The 23,519-nt window shown below is 39.9% G+C and overlaps 2 protein-coding genes and 1 long non-coding RNA gene across 4 annotated transcripts in view; 2 read left to right on the top strand and 1 right to left on the bottom strand.

Annotated features, from left to right (window-relative positions):
* osbpl6 (oxysterol binding protein-like 6) overlaps positions 1 to 4,898 on the top strand; it is an 82,513-nt gene extending 77,615 nt beyond the window's left edge. For both annotated transcript variants that reach the window (XM_034186156.1, XM_034186155.1), the window contains 5 exons: positions 657 to 801; positions 911 to 1,055; positions 1,270 to 1,396; positions 2,783 to 2,905; positions 4,325 to 4,898. In XM_034186156.1, the coding sequence (XP_034042047.1) occupies positions 657 to 801; positions 911 to 1,055; positions 1,270 to 1,396; positions 2,783 to 2,905; positions 4,325 to 4,436 (652 nt within the window). In that variant the 3' untranslated portion in view covers positions 4,437 to 4,898. The remainder of the gene's footprint in view (positions 1 to 656; positions 802 to 910; positions 1,056 to 1,269; positions 1,397 to 2,782; positions 2,906 to 4,324) is intronic.
* A 2,544-nt stretch (positions 4,899 to 7,442) lies between these two features.
* LOC117524604 lies at positions 7,443 to 8,683 on the top strand. Its single transcript, XR_004564806.1, has 2 exons — positions 7,443 to 8,165; positions 8,206 to 8,683. It is a non-coding gene; the product is annotated as an uncharacterized LOC117524604 (long non-coding RNA).
* Positions 8,684 to 12,716: 4,033 nt separating this feature from the next.
* Positions 12,717 to 22,286, bottom strand: prkra (protein kinase, interferon-inducible double stranded RNA dependent activator). The gene is made up of 8 exons (XM_034186831.1): positions 22,234 to 22,286; positions 21,555 to 21,730; positions 19,103 to 19,184; positions 18,909 to 18,987; positions 18,705 to 18,822; positions 17,363 to 17,457; positions 13,313 to 13,475; positions 12,717 to 12,991 (listed from the first exon to the last, which is right to left on the bottom strand). The coding sequence occupies exons 1-8, from the start codon at positions 22,284 to 22,286 to the stop codon at positions 12,834 to 12,836; spliced, it is 924 nt and encodes a 307-aa protein (XP_034042722.1). The 3' UTR covers positions 12,717 to 12,833.
* Between the last annotated feature and the right edge of the window lie 1,233 nt (positions 22,287 to 23,519).

The raw sequence follows: 23,519 nt of genomic DNA, 5'->3' as shown, positions 1-23,519 counted from the left end.
CAGTAAAAGTTGAAAATTTTTGTCCGTTTCTCCAATGTGTAAGGTTTTGACTCACTGGGTGCAATGTTGAGAAATGTTGGTTTCTTAGAATGCAAAGGATGGCGAACCACGCCCTGTTTTTTCTGGGTCATGCTCAAAAGTTCTCAGCCGCCCCTTGTACGTTTATTTCTGTGGTATATCAGAAAACTACAGAAAATTTTATTTATGGTAAAGTATTTCATTTGGAGGGATTCATGGCAAATATAGTGAGTTTGTCCCCTCAGATTTGCAGATGACATGAAGGAGAACGTGCATCTTGCAATAGTTTATTTTGGATAACAAAGTAAAAACATAACTGTAAGTAAGGTTTGTATTGACAACTGACAGTGCTTTTATTGTGGGGAAAAAAGAAAACAGTCAGGAACGGGTGAGTTAATATGAGCACTGCAGCAAGTAATCGACTGCAAATATCCAACAAAAATTGGTTTTAAAAACACCTGTATCTGCTACTTTATCCTAATCAAAAATGTTGTTTGTATTACTCGCCAGAATATCTTGATAACTGGTTCAGTAGTTTTTCAGTAGTCCTGCTAACATTCCACCTCTGAGATTAATTATCTACATCTCAGTTTTCCCAGAAGCAGATGAAGTGGATTTGGTGTGTTTGTGTCCTGTAGGTTTGGCGATCAGTATGAATGGAACAAAGTCACCACCTGTGTACACAACATCCTCAGTGGACGGCGGTGGATCGAACACTACGGAGAGATCACCATCAGAAACACCAAGAGCAGCGCGTGTCTTTGCAAACTGACCTTTGTCAAGGTCAAATATCTAAAACCCCTGATTTCAGCTGGATTTGTTGTATATTTATAAACCGCGTACCATAAACGTGTCTTCTTGTAAATAAAGTGAAGCGTTGTTTGTGTTTTAGGGAAGCTACTGGAGTTCTAACATTAATGAGGTGCAAGGATTCGTGATGGATCAAGAAGGGAAAGTAATCCACAGGCTGTTTGGGAAGTGGCACGAGGGTCTTTACTGTGGTGTACCTCCTTCTGCCAAATGTATCTGGAGGCTAGGTAGGTCCTGAAGCCTCAACCACAGACACAACAGCTGGACTGTTCTACTTATAAATATGACTACTCTCAGTGCAAAGTATACTGGAACTGCATCCATTTCTGGGTCACCTGAAGAACAATGACATAAGAGCTTCACCATGTCAACTGTGGATTGGGAAGCTGTAACAGGTCAAATATTTGTTTTAATAGCGCTAATGTGTTCTTTCTCTTCCAGGCTCGATGCCCACAGACTACGAGCTCTACTACGGCTTCACCAGGTTTGCTATTGAACTCAATGAGATGTGCCCTGAGCTGAAGGACATACTGCCGCGTACAGATGCCCGATTTAGGCCCGATCAAAGGTACAACATCATTATACCAGCTCATATAGCTTGTTGCTAACAATGACTGGAAAAAAGCTAGCAGTTAGGCTCCAGTCACCACCCTGAAAGGTGCAGTCCCTTTTGATTACTGACCAAGTTTGTATTGTGTTGAAATCTTCTAATTATAAAGTAGATTTTCTTTTTTCCTGTGGAATATTAAACAACAAAAAGGCCTGCACACTTACTCCTTTGTTACTCCCTTTAATGTGACAGTGTTTCAATCCCACTGGATCTTTCTCTGGTCATACTTTCACTGAGTATGCTCCTCCCATATATAACATCTGATGTATATTTATGTGTACATAAATATACATCATATCAATGGTCAGACCTGACCATTATGACCATAAAAAATGTTTTTTACATCTTGTCTCCAAAAGAAGTACATTAAAAATCAAGTAGAAAAGTTAAAAACATTTATTTTTTTATTGTTTCATGTTCACTGCAGTAGCCTTGCACCTGGTGATGTGTGTATATCTACACTGAGTGATCCTTCCTGTGGAATATTGCAAAATATTCCACAAGGTTAAAAATTCATGTTGCATTCGATGGAAACTGGGAACTTGACATTTTCTATGTGCAACTAGGAAAATTCATATAAAGCATTGATAAAATGTCTCCCCGCTGATTCATTTTGGCAAACAAAGTAAAAATTATGTAATGTTAGTGTTGATAACTGACACAGCAGACCTGTGTGAGGGTCGCCTTACCTGTCCATCCCATATCTAGCTAAATGTTGGTGTCTAATTTATCCAGATTTGATCCAGAGTTCATTCTAATGGGATTTGTGTTTACCAGCTGTGTCCATTGCTTTGTTTTTGCTTCATTTTTATGTTTTTGTTTTTTTAAGAACTTTTACTCCTAGTCACCTGTGTGCTTGCTCTAAGGGTTGGACCTAAGGTTAGACCTTACTTGTGTGAAGCGCCTTGAGGCAGCTTTGTTGTGATTTGTCACTATATAAATGAAATAAATTGAAATAGAATTGGAAAAGTGTATAAAAAAACAAACAAAAACCAAAAAAACTAACTGGATGCATTGTCCAGCATTGTCTCCCGCAGACGGACGGATATATATGTTAATATATATATATATATATATATATATATATATATATATATATATATATATATAGAGAGAGAGAGAGAGAGAGAGAGAGAGAGAGAGAGATATATACTTGTATATAGTGGCGCTAAAGAAAACTATTTTCTCTGACAAATGGTTAAATAATCAAGAGGGACTATACCTAAATTACTGTTAAATTACTGTCTACATATTGGGGGATTCTAGCAGTTTTTTTTTTTTTTCTGTTGTTGGGTGTTCTCGTTTTTGTTGTGTTTGCTGACATTTGTTGTTTGGTTCTTACAGGTATCTGGAGGAAGGGAACTTGGAGATGGCGGTGTCAGAGAAGCAGCGTATTGAGGACCTGCAGAGGGCTAGGAGGAAGTGGAATGAGGAGAACGACATTACACAAGAACCACGCTTCTTCAAGTAAGCGCAAACCAGGAGCCAAATGCATTTTTACACACAAATGTCACAAATATACATACAGTACAGTGAGTCTTGGCTTTACAGGGGTTGAGGTTTAAAGTGGAGCAGCGGATAGCACTCTTGGCTCCCAGCAAGAAGGTCCGATGTTCAAGGGCCACCCCGTCCACTCTCCTTTTACAGCTAGAGTGCATCCATCATAAAACTTGTGCCAAATAAATATTTTCATACCAGATCTGTTGTTATTCCTGAGTGTTTCTGGATGTCTTGGATTGTCAAATGATGTGTGTGATGCTGTACAGCGTTTTCATGTTATTATTAGCCACATTTTCTGTTTACCTTCATCTGTTTTCATTCTTGCCTTGACTTTGTGTCTTGTGGTCTTCCTTTTCTTGGAAGCACGAACACCAACGGTACTTAAAAATGTTTAATATTGTAAAGCTGTCTTAAAGAAGAATTTTACAATTTTTCCACTTGAGCAATATTTTTGATTTTTTTGTTAATTAGGCTTTTCAATTAGAAGTTAGAAGACTACCGTGCCAGGCACTTGTCAGCAGCTGTACCATGTACCGGTAACCCTAAATACACTGAGTAGTGCTTCTTGTTGCCAATGAACAGGTAAAAAAAAGTCATTAAATGAACCCTACAGAGGTAAACGTGCATTTACACCTCAGTAAATGTAAGAAAAAGTTTTAACATAACCCTAAGAAAAGCTTTAGCACAATCCTAAATCGACACTTTTACCACCAGTAGAAACATCAGGCAGATTCTTCAGAACATGGAAACTGAAGATCCTCAAAACCAATTGCTGAACATTTGATGTAACATCTTTTAAATTTTGTGTAAGTCCTGTGTTCTATTCCTGTATAAGGAAACCTAACAGCAATTTACAATGATTGCAACCACATGGTGAGGGATTGCACAGTATTTCTGGGAAGTGGTGACCTAAAGGGTGAGAAAAGCAGCTTTGTATCCAGGAGCATTCTAAATTTGATCTCCAAACAGAAAAATTTGGGAGGGGAAGATAAAATAACAGCTTTTGAGCAAAGTCTTTTATCTATTTGCTGATGAATCACCAGTTGTGCAAATACAAATTAACACTGAAATTACAAAATGATGGGAAACACCAAAAGCAGAAACGAAGGACAAGAACAAAAAGCATTAGGTTGGCATAAACACTGCAAAAATAAATAAAAACAAGGTTTGTAAAACTGACTACAGAATTTTATTTATATATTTATTTTACTTTCTTTTTACACATTCTTTAAATTTCGTATCACAGACGTGTGTGAGCTGATCCTTCAGTGGGTGGAAAAATTGCTCCTTTTGGTTCGTGCATAAACAAAGATTTTTATCGTGTATAACTGAATGCACTCCAGCCATTATTTCAGTTCCAACATCTGCTGTCGTCTTTTCTTTCAGGAAGGTGACTGATGCTCATCGCCGAGAGCGCTGGGTCTCAAACAACACGTACTGGGAGCTTCGCAAAAACCCTGGCTTTATCAACATGGAATCTAGTGTGCAGCTGTGGTAGTGCACAGACTGCAGTTTATGCCATCGTCACACCGGGAGGCCGCCGTCTGTCTTATCTGATAAAAGTGGCGGGACGGCCACTGATCTCGGTGTCCTGTTACAGATCTGTGGCGCTGCTCCATCCATCCATCCATCCACGCACATATCGTCCAGACTCCTCCCCCTCCTCATCGTGCTTGTTGACGCTGGGCTGTCGGGGCAACAATCTCACATATCTTCAGCCATTTGGACTTCTGAGTACGTTCCTGCCTTAAGAAGACAGCCATCCATGTCACAAGAAAGGTTTTAGCGCTTTCCAGCAGCAGCCATTTGATTTCAGAACAGACGTTTTGGGTAGAGTAGTCTACGAAATAGACTTTTTGTTTACAGATAATGCAGTGCATGTTTTAGAAAGCAGCTTTCACTGACACATTTACTACATCATCAACCTCGATCAAAAGGGGAAAAGGTATTTTTATAAAAAGCGTCATGGACTTTAGTGAGAGAGTATTGTGTAAACCCGCAGACTTTATTTATTTTGGCCTTTTATTGTGCGATTAGCAGTAATCTGGTTGGAAATCAGTTTATTTAAAACAAGATGGCATTCAAGATCAAGAGTGGATACGTCTGCCAACTCCACAATATCCAAATTCAAAAATTTTGTTTATATAAATACATATATACAAACACACACATATATATATATAATGTGTAACTCCAGCTTTGCCAAAATCATTGTGAACTGGTGAATCTTAATTACTTTCCTTGAAAATTAGTAGCACTTGCAGGATTTTTGGTCTTATTACGGTACAGTAACCAACTAAAAGTGCACACCTAACCGCACGCAGTCCTCAGGACCCACTTTGAAAAATGCACACATTAATATTAATTACTATTTTTTACTATTCATATATATATATATATATATATATATATATTTGCCTAAATGTTGGAACATGATCCCATCTCATATTAAAAAAAAAAACAAATAAATAAATTCCTGGATCTCCAACCCAAAATGCATTTAAAAGAAAAAAAAATGGAAATTTTATTGATTTGTTGTGCTGACAAATGCTGTTGAAACGACCTCCTTGGCAGAAGAGGTACAGTGGGATCAGAGAGCGCATACACACTGACACCAAAGTCAAACATCCCTCCATTTATCTGTGCTGTGCTTAACTGAGCCAGCCGGGGGCACTGTTTCACCAGTGTAGAAATAACACATCCACAGGGATTAAAGTTCTCCGTTGCTAGGACGGATTTCCATCAGTCGGGCTGCCAAAAAGGCAGGGTTCATACTGACACTGTCCTGATGCAAATCAAGGCTGGATGAAAGATTTAAAATTTGCCACATCCCCGGAACACATGTGCGCCACGATCAAAAGGTTTGAAAATCAATTTTTTGAGTAATATCTGGTGTTTTTTGTTTGTTTGCTTGTTTTTCTCCTGGCAGCAAGTCCCTGTGTCTGTTCCTCTGTGTTCTATCTGCACTTTGCAGGAGGGGGCGGTGTGTTTGATTGTGTCACAGTGGTGACACACAGTGAGCAAAGAGCAGAGTGCAGAGTTTTACAAATTTTAAACTTTCCTTTTCCTTCAAAGTCTGCGCTTAGTGGCTCGGTGAGTGTCCTTGCTGTGGTTAAACTAAAAACACAGCTGCAGACCTGCGACATATTAACAAACACTAACGCTTTTTTCTTCACATAAAATATGCCTAAAATCATGTCACTCCAGTCATGTTACAGTGGATGATTTGCTGTTGCTGCAGCGTTGTCATTGTGAGCCCTTGGGGGGGGGGGGGTCATTTGGTGGCCTGTGTGATATTTGTGCGGAAATCAGGTGCAGCTTCATACTTCACGGCGACCATTGCGATCATGGCAGTTTGTGAGAGTATATGGAGAGGACCTTGTAAGGTCCTGGCGACAGCTGAGCGTGTCTTTGGTGTCATGCGGCATTTAATGACCACACAAAGTCCGCTGGACAGACTCCATCCCTGTAAAAAGGGGGTTTAAGCTGTTGCTACCTTATTGTTACCTTAATGCTAGGACGTGACTGCAAAAAGTAAGAAAGCCTGATTCCTTTGCTTTTTGCTACAAAGCGTCCGAGAGATCCTCAAGCTGTTGCACCACATTACAACTAATGTGTTTTTCAATTATGAATCAATCATCAATCAATCAACTTTTTTCTTATATAGCGCCAAATCACAACAAACAGTTGCCCCAAGGCGCTCCATATTGTAAGGCAAGGCCATACAATAATTATAAAAAAAAAAAAAAAAAAAACCCATCGGTCAAAACGACCCCCTATGAGCAAGCACTTGGCAACAGTGGGAAGGAAAAACTCCCTTTTAACAGGAAGAAACCTCCAGCAGAACCAGGCTCAGGGAGGGGCAGTCTTCTGCTGAGACTGGTTGGGGCTGAGGGAAAAAGCCAGGAAAAAGACATGCCGTGAAGGGGGGCAGAGATCGATCACTAATGATTAAATGCAGAGTGATGCATACGGAGCAAAAAGAGAAAGAAACAGTGCATCATGGGAACCCCCCCACAATCTACGTCTAAAGCAGCATAACCAAGGGATGGTCCAGGGTCACCCGATCCAGCCCTAACTATAAGCCTTAGCGAAAAGGAAAGTTTTAAGCCTAATCTTAAAAGTAGAGAGGGTATCTGTCTCCCTGATCTGAATTGGGAGCTGGTTCCACAGGAGAGGAGCCTGAAAGCTGAAGGCTCTGCCTCCCATTCTACTCTTACAAACCCTAGGAACTACAAGTAAGCCCGCAGTCTGAGAGCGAAGCGCTCTAATGGGGTAATATGGTACTACGAGGTCCCTAAGATAAGATGGGACCTGATTATTCAAAACCTTATAAGTAAGAAGAAGAATTTTAAATTATATTCTAGAATTAACAGGAAGCCAATGAAGAGAGGCCAACACGGGTGAGATATGCTCTCTCCTGCTAGTCCCCGTCAGTACTCTAGCTGCAGCATTCTGAACCAACTGAAGGCTTTTTAGGGAACTTTTAGGACAACCTGATAATAATGAATTACAATAGTCCAGCCTAGAGGAAATAAATGAATGAATTAGTTTTTCAGCATCACTCTGAGACAAGACCTTTCTGATTTTAGAGATATTGCGTCAGCTGTGGATTTACACCCACTACTGCAATAATTACTGCAATAGTGACAGTTATTTCCTGCGTCAGACGTCTGCCGTCCCATCCAGTGGGGGGGCACAGACTCTCATTCTACAGAATCCGGGGATAAGCACAGGCACCACTGGCCCACAGAGATGATTTTACTAAAACAGCATTTATGTGCACTAGTGTAATAGTTACTGCAAAACTGACAGTTATTACAAGAGTAGGAGCAACACCAAGACAAAAACTAAAATGTCCAACAACATTTTTATAAATTGACCCACTTATTTTGATTTCTTCATCAAATTTGAGGAAAATGTCCAAGAAATGGTTTCTGTCATGACTCCGGATTAGAGCCCGGTCTGTTAGTTGCTACGATTAATTCTTGTGAATCCGAGTGTGACATGGTTATCATTATTAGTGACTAATATCAATACAGGAGTTAAAGTTTCTAGAACAGGTTCACAATTAAAGATTCCTGTTTGTAACATTAACACTGTAACAAACAGCTCTCAGTTCAGATCTTCACATAAACATTTTTCCAATATTGTACTGAAATAAAAAAAAAACCCAAAGAAAACTGAAAAATAAATAAAATCATTTATTATGTTGTTAGCAGCACATGTTTTAGGGTTTCTTGACAGTGACCATAATCAGCCGTCAGATCTGATCATGTAACCAAAACTACACCAAACCAGCAGGTCAACTACTGCACACTAGCTCCTCCTACAGGTCACTGTGAGGACGTTCACTTCATTGCACCACAGATCTATGAAGAACAAACATGCTTGCTTAGACCAATTTTTTTTTTTTTTATGAGCAGAACTGTGTATGTACTCACATAAACGTCAGATTTTAAATGACTGATTTCCCAGAGAATTTACTGCTATGATGCGGACCTCCAATCCAGATGTTTGTAGATTTATTGGAACACATATTGGATTTTAATGTATTAACAGTTGCTGCCTTTTGTGTTGTAGAGTAACAAAAACAAAAAATAAAGACGCTGGGGTTGATTTGGTTGGAATCAAACCACAACCTGGCACGCCGTACATAAGAAGCTGCACATTTATGCTGAAGAACAAAAACGTGTGAACTGTAGATTAAGAGAAAAAAAAAAGTTAGTACGGCTTTGTATCCATGTATTTTGTGCATTTTACGATGCGTCCGTAAAGTATTCACAGCGCTTCACTTATTCCACATTTTATGTTACAGCCTTACTCTAAAATAGAGTATTCATATTTTCTCTTCAAAATTCTACTTACAACACCCCATAATGACAATATGAACAAAGTTTTTTTCCCCCCAAATGTATTAAAAATAAAAAACTAAGGAACCGCACATTCGCAAGTATCCACACCATTTACTCAGTGCTTTGTTGATGCACCTTTGGCAGCAATTACAGCATCACGTCTTCTTGAATATGTTGTCACAAGCTTGGCGCACCTATCTTTGGGCAGTTTTGCCTATTCCGCTTTGCAGCATCTCTCAAGCTCCATCACCATTTTCAGATCTCTCCAGATATGTTCAATCAGATTCAGGTCTGGGCTCTGGCTGGGCCACTCAAGGACATTCAGAGTTGTCCTAAAGCCACTCCTTTGTCTTGGCTATGTGCTTAGGGTCATTGTCCTGCTGAAAGATGAATACTCGAGTGTGCATATCATGAATGCTTGGTCTTGTTGGATTTGTGAGAATCTACTGGTACCTTGTTTCCCATGTAATAAGAAATATACTCAAAACCTGGATTAATCTTTTTAGTCACATATCACTACTATTATTCTGAACACTACTCTCTCTCTCTCTCTCTCTCTCTATATATATATATATATTTGCAAAAAAAAAATTTTCCACATTGTCATTATGGGGTATCGTGTGTAGGATTTTGAGGGGGGGAAAAAATGAATTTCATCCATTGTGGAATAAGGCTGTAACATAAAATGTGGAAAAAAGTGAAGCGCTGTAAATACTTTCCGGAGGCACTGTACTTTTTAAAGCCCATCCACAAATTCAGTGCTACAACTTGTGAGCATCAGTTTCACTTGCTGTGCCTTAATGCATTTATTAAAGGCCTCCTAACTATCAGAGGACGTGCATTTGAAGTGTTTGAGACATTTGCGGGATCTGATGAGCCCAACATGACTGATGCAAGAGCAGATATCTTTGTCCTGCCTCCATCAGCAGGTGGAAAGTGAGTTTTAGTCGTTAAATGTGGAGGAGGCACGTTTGATCACAGGTCCCACCCACCAGGGGTTTTCCACCTGCATGTCAACATCACAGTTTGCCAATGATTGTTGCAAATGCCTTAGAGAAAAAGATTTTTATTTTCCGATTGGACTTTGTGTTTTCAGCGGTTTAATTGCTGCGCTGTGTCAGCTCAGTCCTTTTCCCAGTGGGTACCTTCTGAAGTGCAATTTGAAGAATTACATATCTGTCCATGACCACGGTACACTGCTGCTACATAGTGCTTGTTCTAATAAAATGGTTTAAAACTCAAGCTGATGATTGCGTGGTCTGTCGGGAAGTCTGGGCGTAGATATTAAAATTAGTTTTAAAAATGGTCAAAAAGCACAAATCTGACTCGCAAACTAAACGAGTGTTCAGAGGTGCCCAAATGATTTCCTTTGAACAGCCAGAAATTCATCAGGATGGAGGACCAGAGGCCAAAATACATAAGACATATGAACTGACAGATTTCACAAAACCACCTATAAACTGGTGGAGACATGCTGATACTGAAAGACATGGTCTGTCTGCACCTTCTGGGACAGAGGAGATTGGATGGAAGAGGAGGTGTTCCAGGAAGAAGAAGCTCTCCTGCTTTTCTCCAGCCCATAAATAATGCAAAGACATTAAAAAGACTAAACAGACCCTTTTGAAACATCCAGAAGCACTTGTGCTTTTGTGCTTTTCATTTTAGAACAAGATAGAACCCCGAGTCACATTTACCAGTATGTTGCAAAATAAAAAACTTGAAAAAAAAAATTGCTGATATTTATGAAACAGTTCATAATCATGTACATCCCACTGCGATGTTTCTAAGGATTTTTTTGCCCCACCCCTACCACCTGGAAATTAAATGTAAAACTACAGAAGGACTTTCACTCATTAACAGAGTTTTGGTTTATTCTCTGGATTCCAAAAATATAGGTCACAAACATGATTTTGATGTCATGATTCTCTACCAGCCAGGGTTCAATTCTTAACACCAATAGATCAATTAAATACATATATCACAGATACTCAGCTCAAGATATGATGAGGTGCACTGCAGATTATAAGGAAAAGTGTGGACAGTTTGCATCCTGGAATAATGTCAGGGGTTATTCCAACTCCGTGTGCGTCAAAACATACAACCCTTCATTAAAAAAAAAAAAAAAAGCCCGCAGCTCCACCCCCCCAAAAACAAATCACCTTTCACATTTTTAAAAACAACTGCAGCTGACCGTTTGGTACTTAATTTTATAAATAGAATAAAAGGCAGGAAACCCTCCTGTTGTCTCTCAAAAAGTAAAATTAAATAAATAAATGAATAACAGTGGAATGGACCTTACAAAAAATAAAAAATACCAAAAGCCAACAAAAATTGTATTAAACCAGCACCGAGTTAAACATGTATGTTGTCGTCTCAGGTTGATCGCCATTTAAAAAAAAAAAAAAGCTTATTTGAAGAATTATTAGAGACCTGAACAAAACCCATATTTATCTCATGGCTTTTAGGAGACACCTGCACATGGTGAAGAAGTTCAAGTACCTTGGGGGTCTTGTTTACGAGTGAAGGAACAATGGAGTGTGAGACTGGCTGGAGAATCAGCACAGCAGGGACGGTGTTGCGTTCGCTCTACCGTACTGTTGCGATGAAAAGGCAAAGCTCTCGATCTGCTGGTAAATCTTCATTCTTACTCTCACCTATGGTCATGAAGGTTGAGCCATGACTGAAACAACTAGATCGCGGGTACAAGCGGCTGAAATGGGCTTCTTTTGAAGGGTGGTTGGCGTCTCCCTTAGAGACAGGGTGAGAAGCTCGGTCATCCGTGGGGAGGTCGGAGCAGAGCTGCTGCTCCTTCGTGTTGAAAGGAGCCAGCTGAGGTGGTTCGGGCATATGGTAAGGATGCCCCCTGGGCGCTTCCCTAGGGAGGTGTTCCAGGCACATCCATCTGGGAGGAGACCCTGTGGAAGACCCAGGACTAGGTGGAGAGATTATATCTGCACACTGGCCTGGGAACACCTCAGGATCCACCAGTCAGAGGTACTTAATGGTGCCCAGGAAAGGGAAGTCTGGGGTCCCCTGCTGGTGTAGTTTCCTTTGCGACCAGATGAGTGAGTGTTACCACCTCCCCACCTCCATAAATAAACGTTCACCAACAACAAATGAAAGCACACAGTGATTCTGGAATTGCCCAGGTAACACCAAATTTACTAAAGATCAACAAAGCACAATGAATTAAAGGGTCAAACTGAAATTCTACATTCCAAATTGCACCAAACATGGTATACATATGTAGATGGGTTCTGGAATTGCAAGGGCAAACTTACCAGAGGTCAATTGTTGGGGTTCAAAGGTCAAAGTTAACCCTGAGGGGTATTTTTCTTGATTATACTATCTCTAAGAAATTTGCAACTTAAATAACTTTTCTTTTTACTATAATGTCTATATGTTGTATATCAAAACGTTCAGAACAATCTCAGCTTTCTGAATGTGAGACATTTGTCTAGAATACTGATATAATCTATTAATAGATATGTTGAAAAGTTGTCCAGGACACAAGAGAACATCATTAGGGCTCAGAGGGTTGTTATTCACTCCGATTTGCATTAAACTTTTGGGTCAAGGTCATGTCTGTCCATTTGTTGGCTGACTCCTCCCAGGTCCCTTTGCTGATTTCTACCAAACCTGCTTAGTCAATGAAGGGTGACCCCAAAATTTCTGTTACAAAAGGTCTAGAAATTGATTTTCAACCTGTTTGGACCAAATGTAACACACTGGATTTCAGAATCACCCTGACAAGGTCAGCCAGAGGACAACCCTTTAGGTGAAGGTCAAGGTCAATGGGGTCAAATGTCAAATTGCTGTAATACAGTCTTTCCATCCTCAGTTGCTACTACATATTTTGCTTAAATAAAATACTTCATACAGATTTGGTAACATGTCTGTTTTTCCCCCATGCGGTTACTGTTCTATTAAATAATGCATGTGTGTAAAACTGGACCAGAACCTCAGTCTACGTGCAACCTCATCATGTCTTGACATCATATTACTACAGTGAGGGTGAAGCAGCGGCTGCGCATGGCGGTTTATTTAATGGTCGCCATAATCTTGATATACTGCAGGGCGCTGTGGGCAGCGTCGTTGTGGGCATTGCTGCAGGAGATGCCCGTGCCGTGACACACAGTGACGGGCGAAGTAGAGAGTTCGGCCAGACACTGGTACTGACCGTTCACCGTCAACTCGTCTGCAAATACAAACACACGTTACTCTCAACACAGGACCAACATTACCGTGTTTTGGGAGCGGTGGCTCCTCTGCACCTGCTGATGACATTTCCAACAAACCAGCGAGGCACACCGATCATTATCTGGAAGTCTCATTTATGTTTAACACAAACACGCCGATTTACACACAGCAGATTTAAACTGGAGCAGAAACCATTAAATATCGTCTTTATAATGTTGTAGGATCTACGTGTGTCAGAGTCCACATTCAGCCTACAGTGTTTCTATTAACCCATGAGTTTTAAATAACAACGGCGCACAGATCTGTCGTGGAATCTTACCAATGTCAAAGTACGTGACTTCAAAGCCCTGCTCCTGGGACAGCTCCAACATCATCTGAATATAATCCGTGTTGGGAATGCTCAACGGGTTTCTCCTCAGTAAATTTATCTTCTCTGCTGATGATTTCCTCAAGCTTTCAAATCTCACACTGGGTTGAGGTGTCTGGAAAAAAACCAACAGAACAAAAACTGAACAACTTGTACATCTGAAGAGGAAATAAAAGACTGAAATGTTGCAGGTATCTCCATTAGCAAAAATTACACTGGAGAAGGTTTTTGTTTTTTTCCCACCCTCAAATATTTTGCTTCCTGAAGAAACAAAAAAAACTGACAATACGCTCAGCACAGCCTGGCTGCAACACCAATTTGAGGAAACAAAATATTGAACTGCATTATATTTAACCACATAATGATGCCGACACATTGTGTAAAGCCAACTGAATCAACTATTGTTAACTATTATCATTTACTGAGGCGTTGTTGGGCTGGTAGCATAGATTTACATTTACGCTACTGCGAGCAGGTATCCCAATACCCGCCTGCTGTGCATAAACTGATGACGTCATAGCGCACGCAGCCCAAGAACTGTCCACAGAAGAAAAGATGAAAAGGCGAGAAGTGTGTTGGTCCTAATATGGATATTCCAGATGATTTTCTCATGGATAGTCTGACAGTGAACAGCAGCCAAAGCAGCCAGCTTGATGAGGACGCCCTGGCGAATTTGAAGAGCAGCGCGGTACCAGCCAACACGACAAAAGTGAGCCAACTTTTTATGTATGCGTTTGCTGGGTTTTGAAATGACATTAAATATTGTTAACGTGATTCCACATGTTGTGTATCTCAGTAAGTGATAATAATGCAAATAACATGCAGTTGTCGTGCGGTATGTATTTTCAGAGTCCCGACGTCCATGCCCAGTCGCCCAAAATGACAGATATGCGCCCTCGTCGAATATCGGTCATTTTGGGCGACTGGGCATGAACGCCTGAAAATGCATACCGCCCTCCAAAAGCATCTTATTGTATTAATATTCTGTATTTTCCAGATTCTAATTTTTTTGTGTGTGTGTTTATTTTACTAGTTTGGGAGACCTTTCGACTTGTACGCCAGTGCGACTTACATGCTGAAAATTCACAAGTTTGTTATTAATAATAGTAATTATAATGACTATTTATATAGAACTTTCCCAAGAATAAAAGCACTAAACAACATAAACTCCAATAACAAGAGAACAAGTGGTAGTAATAAAAATACACTGCAATAACGCACAAAAATCCCAAATTAAAGAGCTCGTAATACAGAAAACTTTTGTGACTTAATCATTTTCCTCTTTAAGAGGCATTTTTTTGACAGGTGTGACTTATACAACAGAAAATACAGTGCTACAGTGTGTACAAACATATTCTGTAAATGTGGGCAGATTCTTACAGCCTGTCTGACAGCATCTAACAGATAACCCGTAAGTTGGAGAGGAAATGGCGTCTCACTAATTTAGAAGATCTTCACTTAGCCTGGAAAAAGAGTCTGTTGCTCTATAAAAAAGCCCTCCGTAAAGCTAGGACATCTTTCTACTCATCACTAATTGAAGAAAATAAGAACAACCCCAGGTTTCTTTTCAGCACTGTAGCCAGGCTGACAAAGAGTCAGAGCTCTATTGAGCTGAGTATTCCATTAACTTTAACTAGTAATGACTTCATGACTTTCTTTGCTGACAAAATTTTAACTATTAGAGAAAAAATTACTCATAACCATCCCAAAGACGTATCGTTATCTTTGGCTGCTTTCAGTGATGCCAGTATTTGGTTAGACTCTTTCTCTCCGATTGTTCTGTCTGAGTTATTTTCATTAGTTACTTCATCCAAACCATCAACATGTTTATTAGACCCCATTCCTACCAGGCTGCTCAAGGAAGCCCTACCATTATTTAATGCTTCGATCTTAAATATGATCAATCTATCTTTGTTAGTTGGCTATGTACCACAGGCTTTTAAGGTGGCAGTAATTAAACCATTACTTAAAAAGCCATCACTTGACCCAGCTATCTTAGCTAATTATAGGCCAATCTCCAACCTTCCTTTTCTCTCAAAAATTCTTGAAAGGGTAGTTGTAAAACAGCTAACTGATCATCTGCAGAGGAATGGTCTATTTGTAGAGTTTCAGTCAGGTTTTAGAATTCATCATAGTACAGAAACAGCATCAGTGAAGGTTACAAATGATCTTCTTATGGCCTCGGACAGCGGACTCATCTCTGTGCTTGTTCTGTTAGACCTCAGTGCTGCTTTTGATACTGTTGACCATAAAATTTTATTACAGAGATTAGAGCATGCCATAGGTATTAAAGGCACTGCGCTGCGGTGGTTTGAATCATATTTGTCTAATAGATTACAATTTGTTCATGTAAATGGGGAATCTTCTTCACAGACTAAAGTTAATTATGGAGTTCCACAAGGTTCTGTGCTAGGACCAATTTTATTCACTTTATACATGCTTCCCTTAGGCAGTATTATTAGACGGTATCGCTTAAATTTTCATTGTTACGCAGATGATACCCAGCTTTATCTATCCATGAAGCCAGAGGACACACACCAATTAGCTAAACTGCAGGATTGTCTTACAGACATAAAGACATGGATGACCTCTAATTTCCTGCTTTTAAACTCAGATAAAACTGAAGTTATTGTACTTGGCCCCACAAATCTTAGAAACATGGTGTCTAACCAGATCCTTACTCTGGATGGCATTACCCTGACCTCTAGTAATACTGTGAGAAATCTTGGAGTCATTTTTGATCAGGATATGTCATTCAAAGCGCATATTAAACAAATATGTAGGACTGCTTTTTTGCATTTACGCAATATCTCTAAAATCAGAAAGGTCTTGTCTCAGAGTGATGCTGAAAAACTAATTCATGCATTTATTTCCTCTAGGCTGGACTATTGTAATTCATTATTATCAGGTTGTCCTAAAAGTTCCCTAAAAAGCCTTCAGTTAATTCAAAATGCTGCAGCTAGAGTACTGACGGGGACTAGAAGGAGAGAGCATATCTCACCCATATTGGCCTCTTCATTGGCTTCCTGTTAATTCTAGAATATAATTTAAAATTCTTCTTCTTACTTATAAGGTTTTGAATAATCAGGTCCCATCTTATCTTAGGGACCCCGTAGTACCATATCACCCCAATAGAGCGCTTCGCTCTCAGACTGCAGGCTTACTTGTAGTTCCTAGGGCTTTGTAAGAGTAGAATGGGAGGCAGAGCCTTCAGCTTTCAGGCTCCTCTCCTGTGGAACCAGCTCCCAATTCAGATCAGGGAGACAGACACCCTCTCTACTTTTAAGATTAGGCTTAAAACTTTCCTTTTTGCTAAAGCTTATAGTTAGGGCTGGATCAGGTGACCCTGAACCATCCCTTAGTTATGCTGCTATAGACGTAGACTGCTGGGGGGTTCCCATGATGCACTGTTTCTTTCTCTTTTTGCTCTGTATGCACCACTCTGCATTTAATCATTAGTGATCGATCTCTGCTCCCCTCCACAGCATGTCTTTTTCCTGGTTCTCTCCCTCAGCCCCAACCAGTCCCAGCAGAAGACTGCCCCTCCCTGAGCCTGGTTCTGCTGGAGGTTTCTTCCTGTTAAAAGGGAGTTTTTCCTTCCCACTGTAGCCAAGTGCTTGCTCACAGGGGGTCGTTTTGACCGTTGGGGTTTTACATAATTATTGTATGGCCTTGCCTTACAATATAAAGCGCCTTGGGGCAACTGTTTGTTGTGATTTGGCGCTATATAAAAAAAAATTGATTGATTGATTGATTGATCTAACCTCACTCAGCGTACCCAGACATGTCTGGATTATCCAAAATGACTTGCTTTGTTGAAAGTATATCAGTAGACTTAAAAATATGAGAGGATAAAAAAAAACAAAACAAAACAAGAACACAGGTCACATCTAGAAAATTGTGAACAGTGGGATTTTTTTTCCCTGCTACCCAAAATCCATCAAATATACCCAAAAGTGTTCAGGAAGCAAAATCTTTATTGTCCAGTGTTATTCAACGTACCCATGTAATTTCAGAAAATCCTGACAGATTTTGGAGTTTTTCCACCATTTTTTCTGCAGCTCCTTTCTTTGCTGCTTTTTTTGAATTTCCCACAGCTGTCAAACACAACACAGAGAGGATGACCAACACAGAAACAGCAGACAATCAAAAAGCTTATGTAACGTCCAGAAGCACTCAGAAAAATTGTTGACATTTTCACTTCAAGATTAAAAGAATTTTTTTTCCTCTGTAATTAATATTAATACATCTGCATAAACTATATTCTACTGGAGTTTGCCAAACCAGCATACGTACATTTTGGAAAAATGCCTGACTGGGTACCCAAAGGCATCGTGTGTGTGTGTGTGGGGGGGGGGGACTATGGGGTACCGGGTCTGCTGCAACAGTCTCTATCCATTTTAGTGACCTCAGAACTGTATCACTGTTTTTTGTGGATGATGATGTTCTGTTGGCTTCATCCCACTGTGACCTCTGATGTGCACTGAGCAGGTTTGAGGCCAAGTGTGAAGCGAATAGGATGAGGATCAGCACCTCCAAATTTGAGACCATGGTCCTCTATTGGAAAAAGGGTGGACTGTCCCTTCTGATTGAGGGGAGAGTTTTATTGCCCTAAGTGGAGGACTTGAAGTATCTCTGGGTCTTCCTCAAGAGCGTAGGTGAGATGGAGCAAGAGATCAACAGATGGACTGGTGCTGTGTCTGAGGCTCTGGGGACGCTGTACCAGATGGTTGTGTTGAAGAAAAATCTAAGACAGAAGGTGATGATCTCAATTTACACTCCTATCCTCACCTATAGTCATGAGCTTTGGGTCAAGACCCAAAAAAAAAAAAAAAAAAAAAAAGTCACATATGCGGCAGAAATTATGTTCCTTCATCAGGTATCTGGACTTACACTCAGGGAAGGGTGAGAAGCTTGAATATCCAGGAGATATTTGCACTTTGAGTAGAATCGCTGCTACTTCACATTGAAAGGAGCTAGCTGAGGTGGTTCGGGCTTCTGGTGAAGATGCCCCCACTCGTCTCCCTAAGGAGGTCTTCTAGACACATCCACCTGGGAGGAGGACATGCAGGAGGATTTACATCTCCCAGATTGCTTAAAAACACCTCGGGATTCCCCAATTAGAGGGCTTTGCTGAGGACAGGGAAGTGCGGGACGAGCTGCTTAGTATGTTGCCACTGCAACCAGGATATGCAGCAGAAAATGAATGAATGAATAAATGAATTCATTCTAGTGTTGATGTAAGGCTACATTGTTAACACACAAGTTAAAACACACATTATTAATATGAAAGTTCAGATTAGCGCAGCCTGTGACGGAAAAACCTTTTTAAAGACAACCGTACCCGTTTCTAACAGGGATTCCATTCGGCACGTAACTGTGAATTCTCTTTTGTGTGGAGGACCGGCTTCCATTAGAACTGTGTATTCGGGAAGACGCCATCCTCTCTGCAACGCTAGCTCCTGACCGTACCAGACAAACGAAGAGATTAAAATGCAAGAAAAACACAAGAAAACTTCAGGTTTGTTTTATAATCTGTCTAATGCACCTGCAGTATCCCCACTGAGTTAGGCTGTTTGTTGGTTTCTGTTGCCACTCCATTACTCTCAGACTTCACGCGGATGTACCTGTTGGGAGTTGCATCAACGTTATGAACACTGCTGCAAAAATACTTCACCGAGATGAACTCCATGCGGTCGATGGCGTTTCTGTGCTGCAACACTGCATGAAGGAGAAACTCACACTCTGCCAGGGTCGATGTGCAGATCGCGCAGCGCCGCCTCTGCAGCCTGGTGTTTGGCAGCCTTTTTACTGGTTCCTTCTCCTGAAACAAAACACACTGAAATATTTCAGAGCCAGTTTTAACGACAGGAAAAGACACAGCTGGACAAAATAAAAATGGAGACAAAAACTTTTTACACATCTTTTTTCCAACAAAATCATTTTTACTTATCTTAACCCTGATGCAGCTCTGCAAATGCTTCTGATGCCCTCCTGCAGATTTGGTCAGTTATTCTATTGCGATAAAGCAGCAAGAGACACAACTGACATGACAGATGTTTCCAAAAAAATCAGGATTGGTTCCAATCAAAACTACAGCACTGTGCTTGTAGAATGCCAACCCCCACCAACACTAGTTTCCAACTCCACAAAATTTTACCTTGGAAAAAAATTTCAAGGTCAAAGTCCTGTTAGAAGTGGCTTTTCATAAACTAAATTGGACGTGATCAAATATCAGGAGTATGCATTTAGTTCATGCACTTGAGACAAAGGTTTTGTTTTGTGTTGCCAGGTGGTTTGTTTTTTTTTTTTTCCTTCAACTTTCTTGGTTTCTGATTTTTTTTTTTTTTTTTTTTTTTTTTAGATAATTTTCAGAGACAATTGTTATCTCTGGTATGCACAAATTGTCATTGCTTTTTGGCACTTGGTTTCTGACTGATAACGGGAAGTTTGGAACCTCCATCCATTTTTGTGGTGTCAGTAAATCCATAACAAAAAAATGATTGAGTGATTGAGACACTTTTCAAATCAAATCAATTTTATTTATATAGCGCCAAATCACAACAAACAGTTGCCCCAAGGCGCTTTATATTGCAAGGCAAGGCCATACAATAATTACGGAAAAACCCCAACGGTCAAAACGACCCCCTGTGAGCAAGCACTTGGCAACAGTGGGAAGGAAAAACTCCCTTTTAACAGGAAGACACCTCCAGCAGAACCAGGCTCAGGGTTCCGCTGGAGATATAACTTTTGACTGAGATATAATGTAAAATGTACACCAAATAGGCTTTTCAATATTCAATTAAAATATCCACAAAATCCACAATCCGGTGTTGCAGACCGAATGGTCCCTCCCTAAAAATCGATCCGCCTTGCTTCACTGCGCATGTGTCATTTCGGACCACAGCAGCACGTCTGAGACGGAGTCTCTTCGCCCAAAGCAACCAAATGGATTAATGGGATTATTAACCATCAGATAATTAAGGTAAAACCTCTTAAATCATTCTAAGTCATGTTTAAGCAGAAACGAGGCTGTTTTAAGCAGAAACTCCGCGAAATTCCGTGATGCTTTGAAATGACCGACGCAGTGAACGCATCAGCAAGCAGCTTGTTTAGCTGCTCTGATCACTTCATCCGTCTTTTATGATGAAATAATGTGAATTTATGTAAAAATGATTGTTCTACAAATGCTTCAAATATCTCTTGCTGAGATAGATGATGACTGGAGTGCAGTTTGAAGTGAAGCAGAAATAAGGTGTTAATCCGTGAACCGCGGCTAATGACGCATGCGCAGTGAAGGCAGGGAGGAACATTCAGTCTGCGACACCGGATCAAACTTGGTCAGGTGACACTGAATGCCAGTCTGCACCTCACTTTTAAATATGAGTGACTGGGGCACATTTGAGTAACCTCTTAAACCCTAGAGTCCCCAAATTTTGGAACATTAACACTCATAACTAACCAATGCTTACACCAACATACACTTATTATACATCAAAATATCAAGCAAAGTCTCCTCTACAAAAGTATCCACTTCAATCACATATCAACTAACCACAGCTGTAACGGCAAGCAAATAAAGACATAAATTAATTTTTGGGGAAAAACAAACCTCATTTACTTCTACCAAGTATTATTTACTTTCAATTCTTTTGCATCCACAACATCCCCTAGGAACTGTCTTATCTGATCCAAACTTTTGCATTTTTGACCTTGTACAAGCTGAGAAATAAATCATAATGTATAGGTATGTGAGTTTGGTGAAATAGGCTCTAGTGCTTAAGAGGTTAAGATATAATGTAAAATATACATTAAATAAGGTTTTCAATGTTCAATTTAATTGGCCACAAAATCTGTAATCTGAATCAGATAAGCATCGAACTGTCAGTCAATAAAAAATACCATCCTAAATAAAGCTGTCAAATATGAAAGAGATTTGATCTTTTTGACAGTGTTAGGAATTTTGGAAAATTTCTTCAGTGTTAAAGATAGGGATTTTTCCCATTTTCCAAGATTTTTCCTGACTTTGACCATGAAAATTAAATCAGTTCTACTTATTAGGATATGAATCAGTCAAAATTTCATAACAATATATGAAAAATTGTGGGCTCCAGTCTGTTCACAAACAGGTGAAAACACAACCTCCTCCAACTTTGTTGGCAGAGGTCATAAAAGGCTTCATCATCTCACATACCTGTGCATCTGACATCTCCGATTGTCACACTGATGCTGAAGCTGGGCTGGTGGGCCTCGCCTTCAGCCTTCTCCAAATAATACACTGGGAGGTTGCCAGTTTTGGTGCCATACTCATGCAGGATTTGTATTGGTGTTTTAGTGGTGCTGGCTTTCTGCTGCTCATGTGCATTAAAGCTGTTTTGGATAAACAGAAAAACAGAAAATTAGAATAACAGACTATCACCCATAAAGCATCAACACTGTCCATCTGGACATCAACACAGGGTCATTTATCATGATTATAAATGTTAGAGTAGCTGCACAGCAGAATGAATGGAGCTTGATGTGACATTTTTTATTACATTCCAGCTGAACTGTTCAATCTAATTTCAGAAAAAAGTCCCATTTTAATTTCCCATAGATCAACCAAAAAATAAAAATAAATAAAAATCAATTAATTACATCTACAATTATATCAGGTTTCAGACTGCTCACGTGAATTATTGATAAATAGCTTAAAAAAAAAAAAAAGCGATTTTAAAGCGCTACCGTGAAAGAACATGAAGCTTCCCTCTTCGCAGCTTTAATCGGGGCTACATTGTGTTTAAAGAAACACTTCTTCACCACTAAACACCGCGTGTGTTATTAAAAAGGACTCGTCGCTCTGCACGTTTTAATCTCAGTATTAAAAGACAAACCTGGTGTTTGGGGAGCTATTTAGTGCTGCCGACGGGTAGCCCTCCTGAGACATGTTGTTTCAGATGTTCCGATGAATGAAGACTGTTGCTGCTAAAAGAAAACAAAAACTTTAACAATTCTCTTATATTATTGTACTTTTCTGTACATAAGCGTTCTTATAAAATGTTCCATTAAAGCTAACAAATGTTTCTGACGTTTATACAGGCCGTTTCAATTGAAGCGCATGGCTCTTCTTCTTCTGTCGAGTTTTTTGGCGGTTTGCAAACCGACACGCTGCATTAGCGCCACCAATTGTTATTGTTATTAATGGAGTCTGACGTCCAAGCTGGTGGTGTAAGTGTACAAAACGAAAATAACCCCTCGAGTGTTAAACTGGTCTGTACTAGGCCATCTATTTACCCTTATTTTGCATTCTTAGACAATCTTTTGACCAATGTAGACTTCCTGACACTTGGAAGAGGGCCAATATGATCCCAATTTTCAAGAAGGGTGAAAAGACCATAACAGGTAATTACAGGCCTGTGAGTCTGACATCACAGGTTTGTAAATTATGTGAAAAAATCATTCGAGATAAGCTTGTAATCTTTATAGAAAAAGTGCTCTTGAACGATCAGCATGGTTTTCAAAGGGGCAGATCCTGTCTCACTAATTTACTTGTTACTCTTGAGGAATGGACGCAAATGTATGACGAGGGCTTACCCTTTGATGCCCTGTATCTCGAGTTTCGAAAAGCATTTGACTCTGTGCCGAGTGCCAGACTCATTTATAAACTGCGAAAGTACGGTATAGAAGGAAGACTTTGTAATTGGATAGAAAATTTTTTAAGTGACAGGGAACAGAGAGTTTGTATGAATGGTGTGAAGTCCTCTTGGATGAAGGTCACCAGTGGTGTCCCCCAGGGATCGGTCATAGGGCCGATATTGTTTTTGCTTTTTATTAATGATTTGCCATGTGCAATAAAGTCAAATTGTAAAATTTTCGCCGATGACACGAAGGTGTATCACCCCATCCTTTCTTTAGCTGATGGGGAAGACCTCCAGTCAGACATAGATAGTCTCATGACTTGGGTTTAATGAAGGAAATGCAAAGTTCTTCATATTGGTAGAAAAAAATCCATGTTACGATTATTTTATGAATGAAAAACAATTAGAAGCGGTTTCAGAAGAAAGAGACCTAGGAGTGTTGATTTCTAAGGACTTATCCTTTTCCCGCCATATTGCTCTTTCGGCAGCTAAGGCCAATAGAATTCTTGGGATGATTAAAAAGGGCCTTTTTGTTTATTGAC

The sequence above is a fragment of the Thalassophryne amazonica genome, chromosome 14, assembly GCF_902500255.1.
Source record: "Thalassophryne amazonica chromosome 14, fThaAma1.1, whole genome shotgun sequence".
Classification (NCBI taxonomy): Eukaryota; Metazoa; Chordata; class Actinopteri; order Batrachoidiformes; family Batrachoididae; genus Thalassophryne; species Thalassophryne amazonica.
The sequence above is the reverse complement of the archived record's forward strand: the minus strand, read 5'-3'. Positions and strand labels throughout refer to the sequence as shown.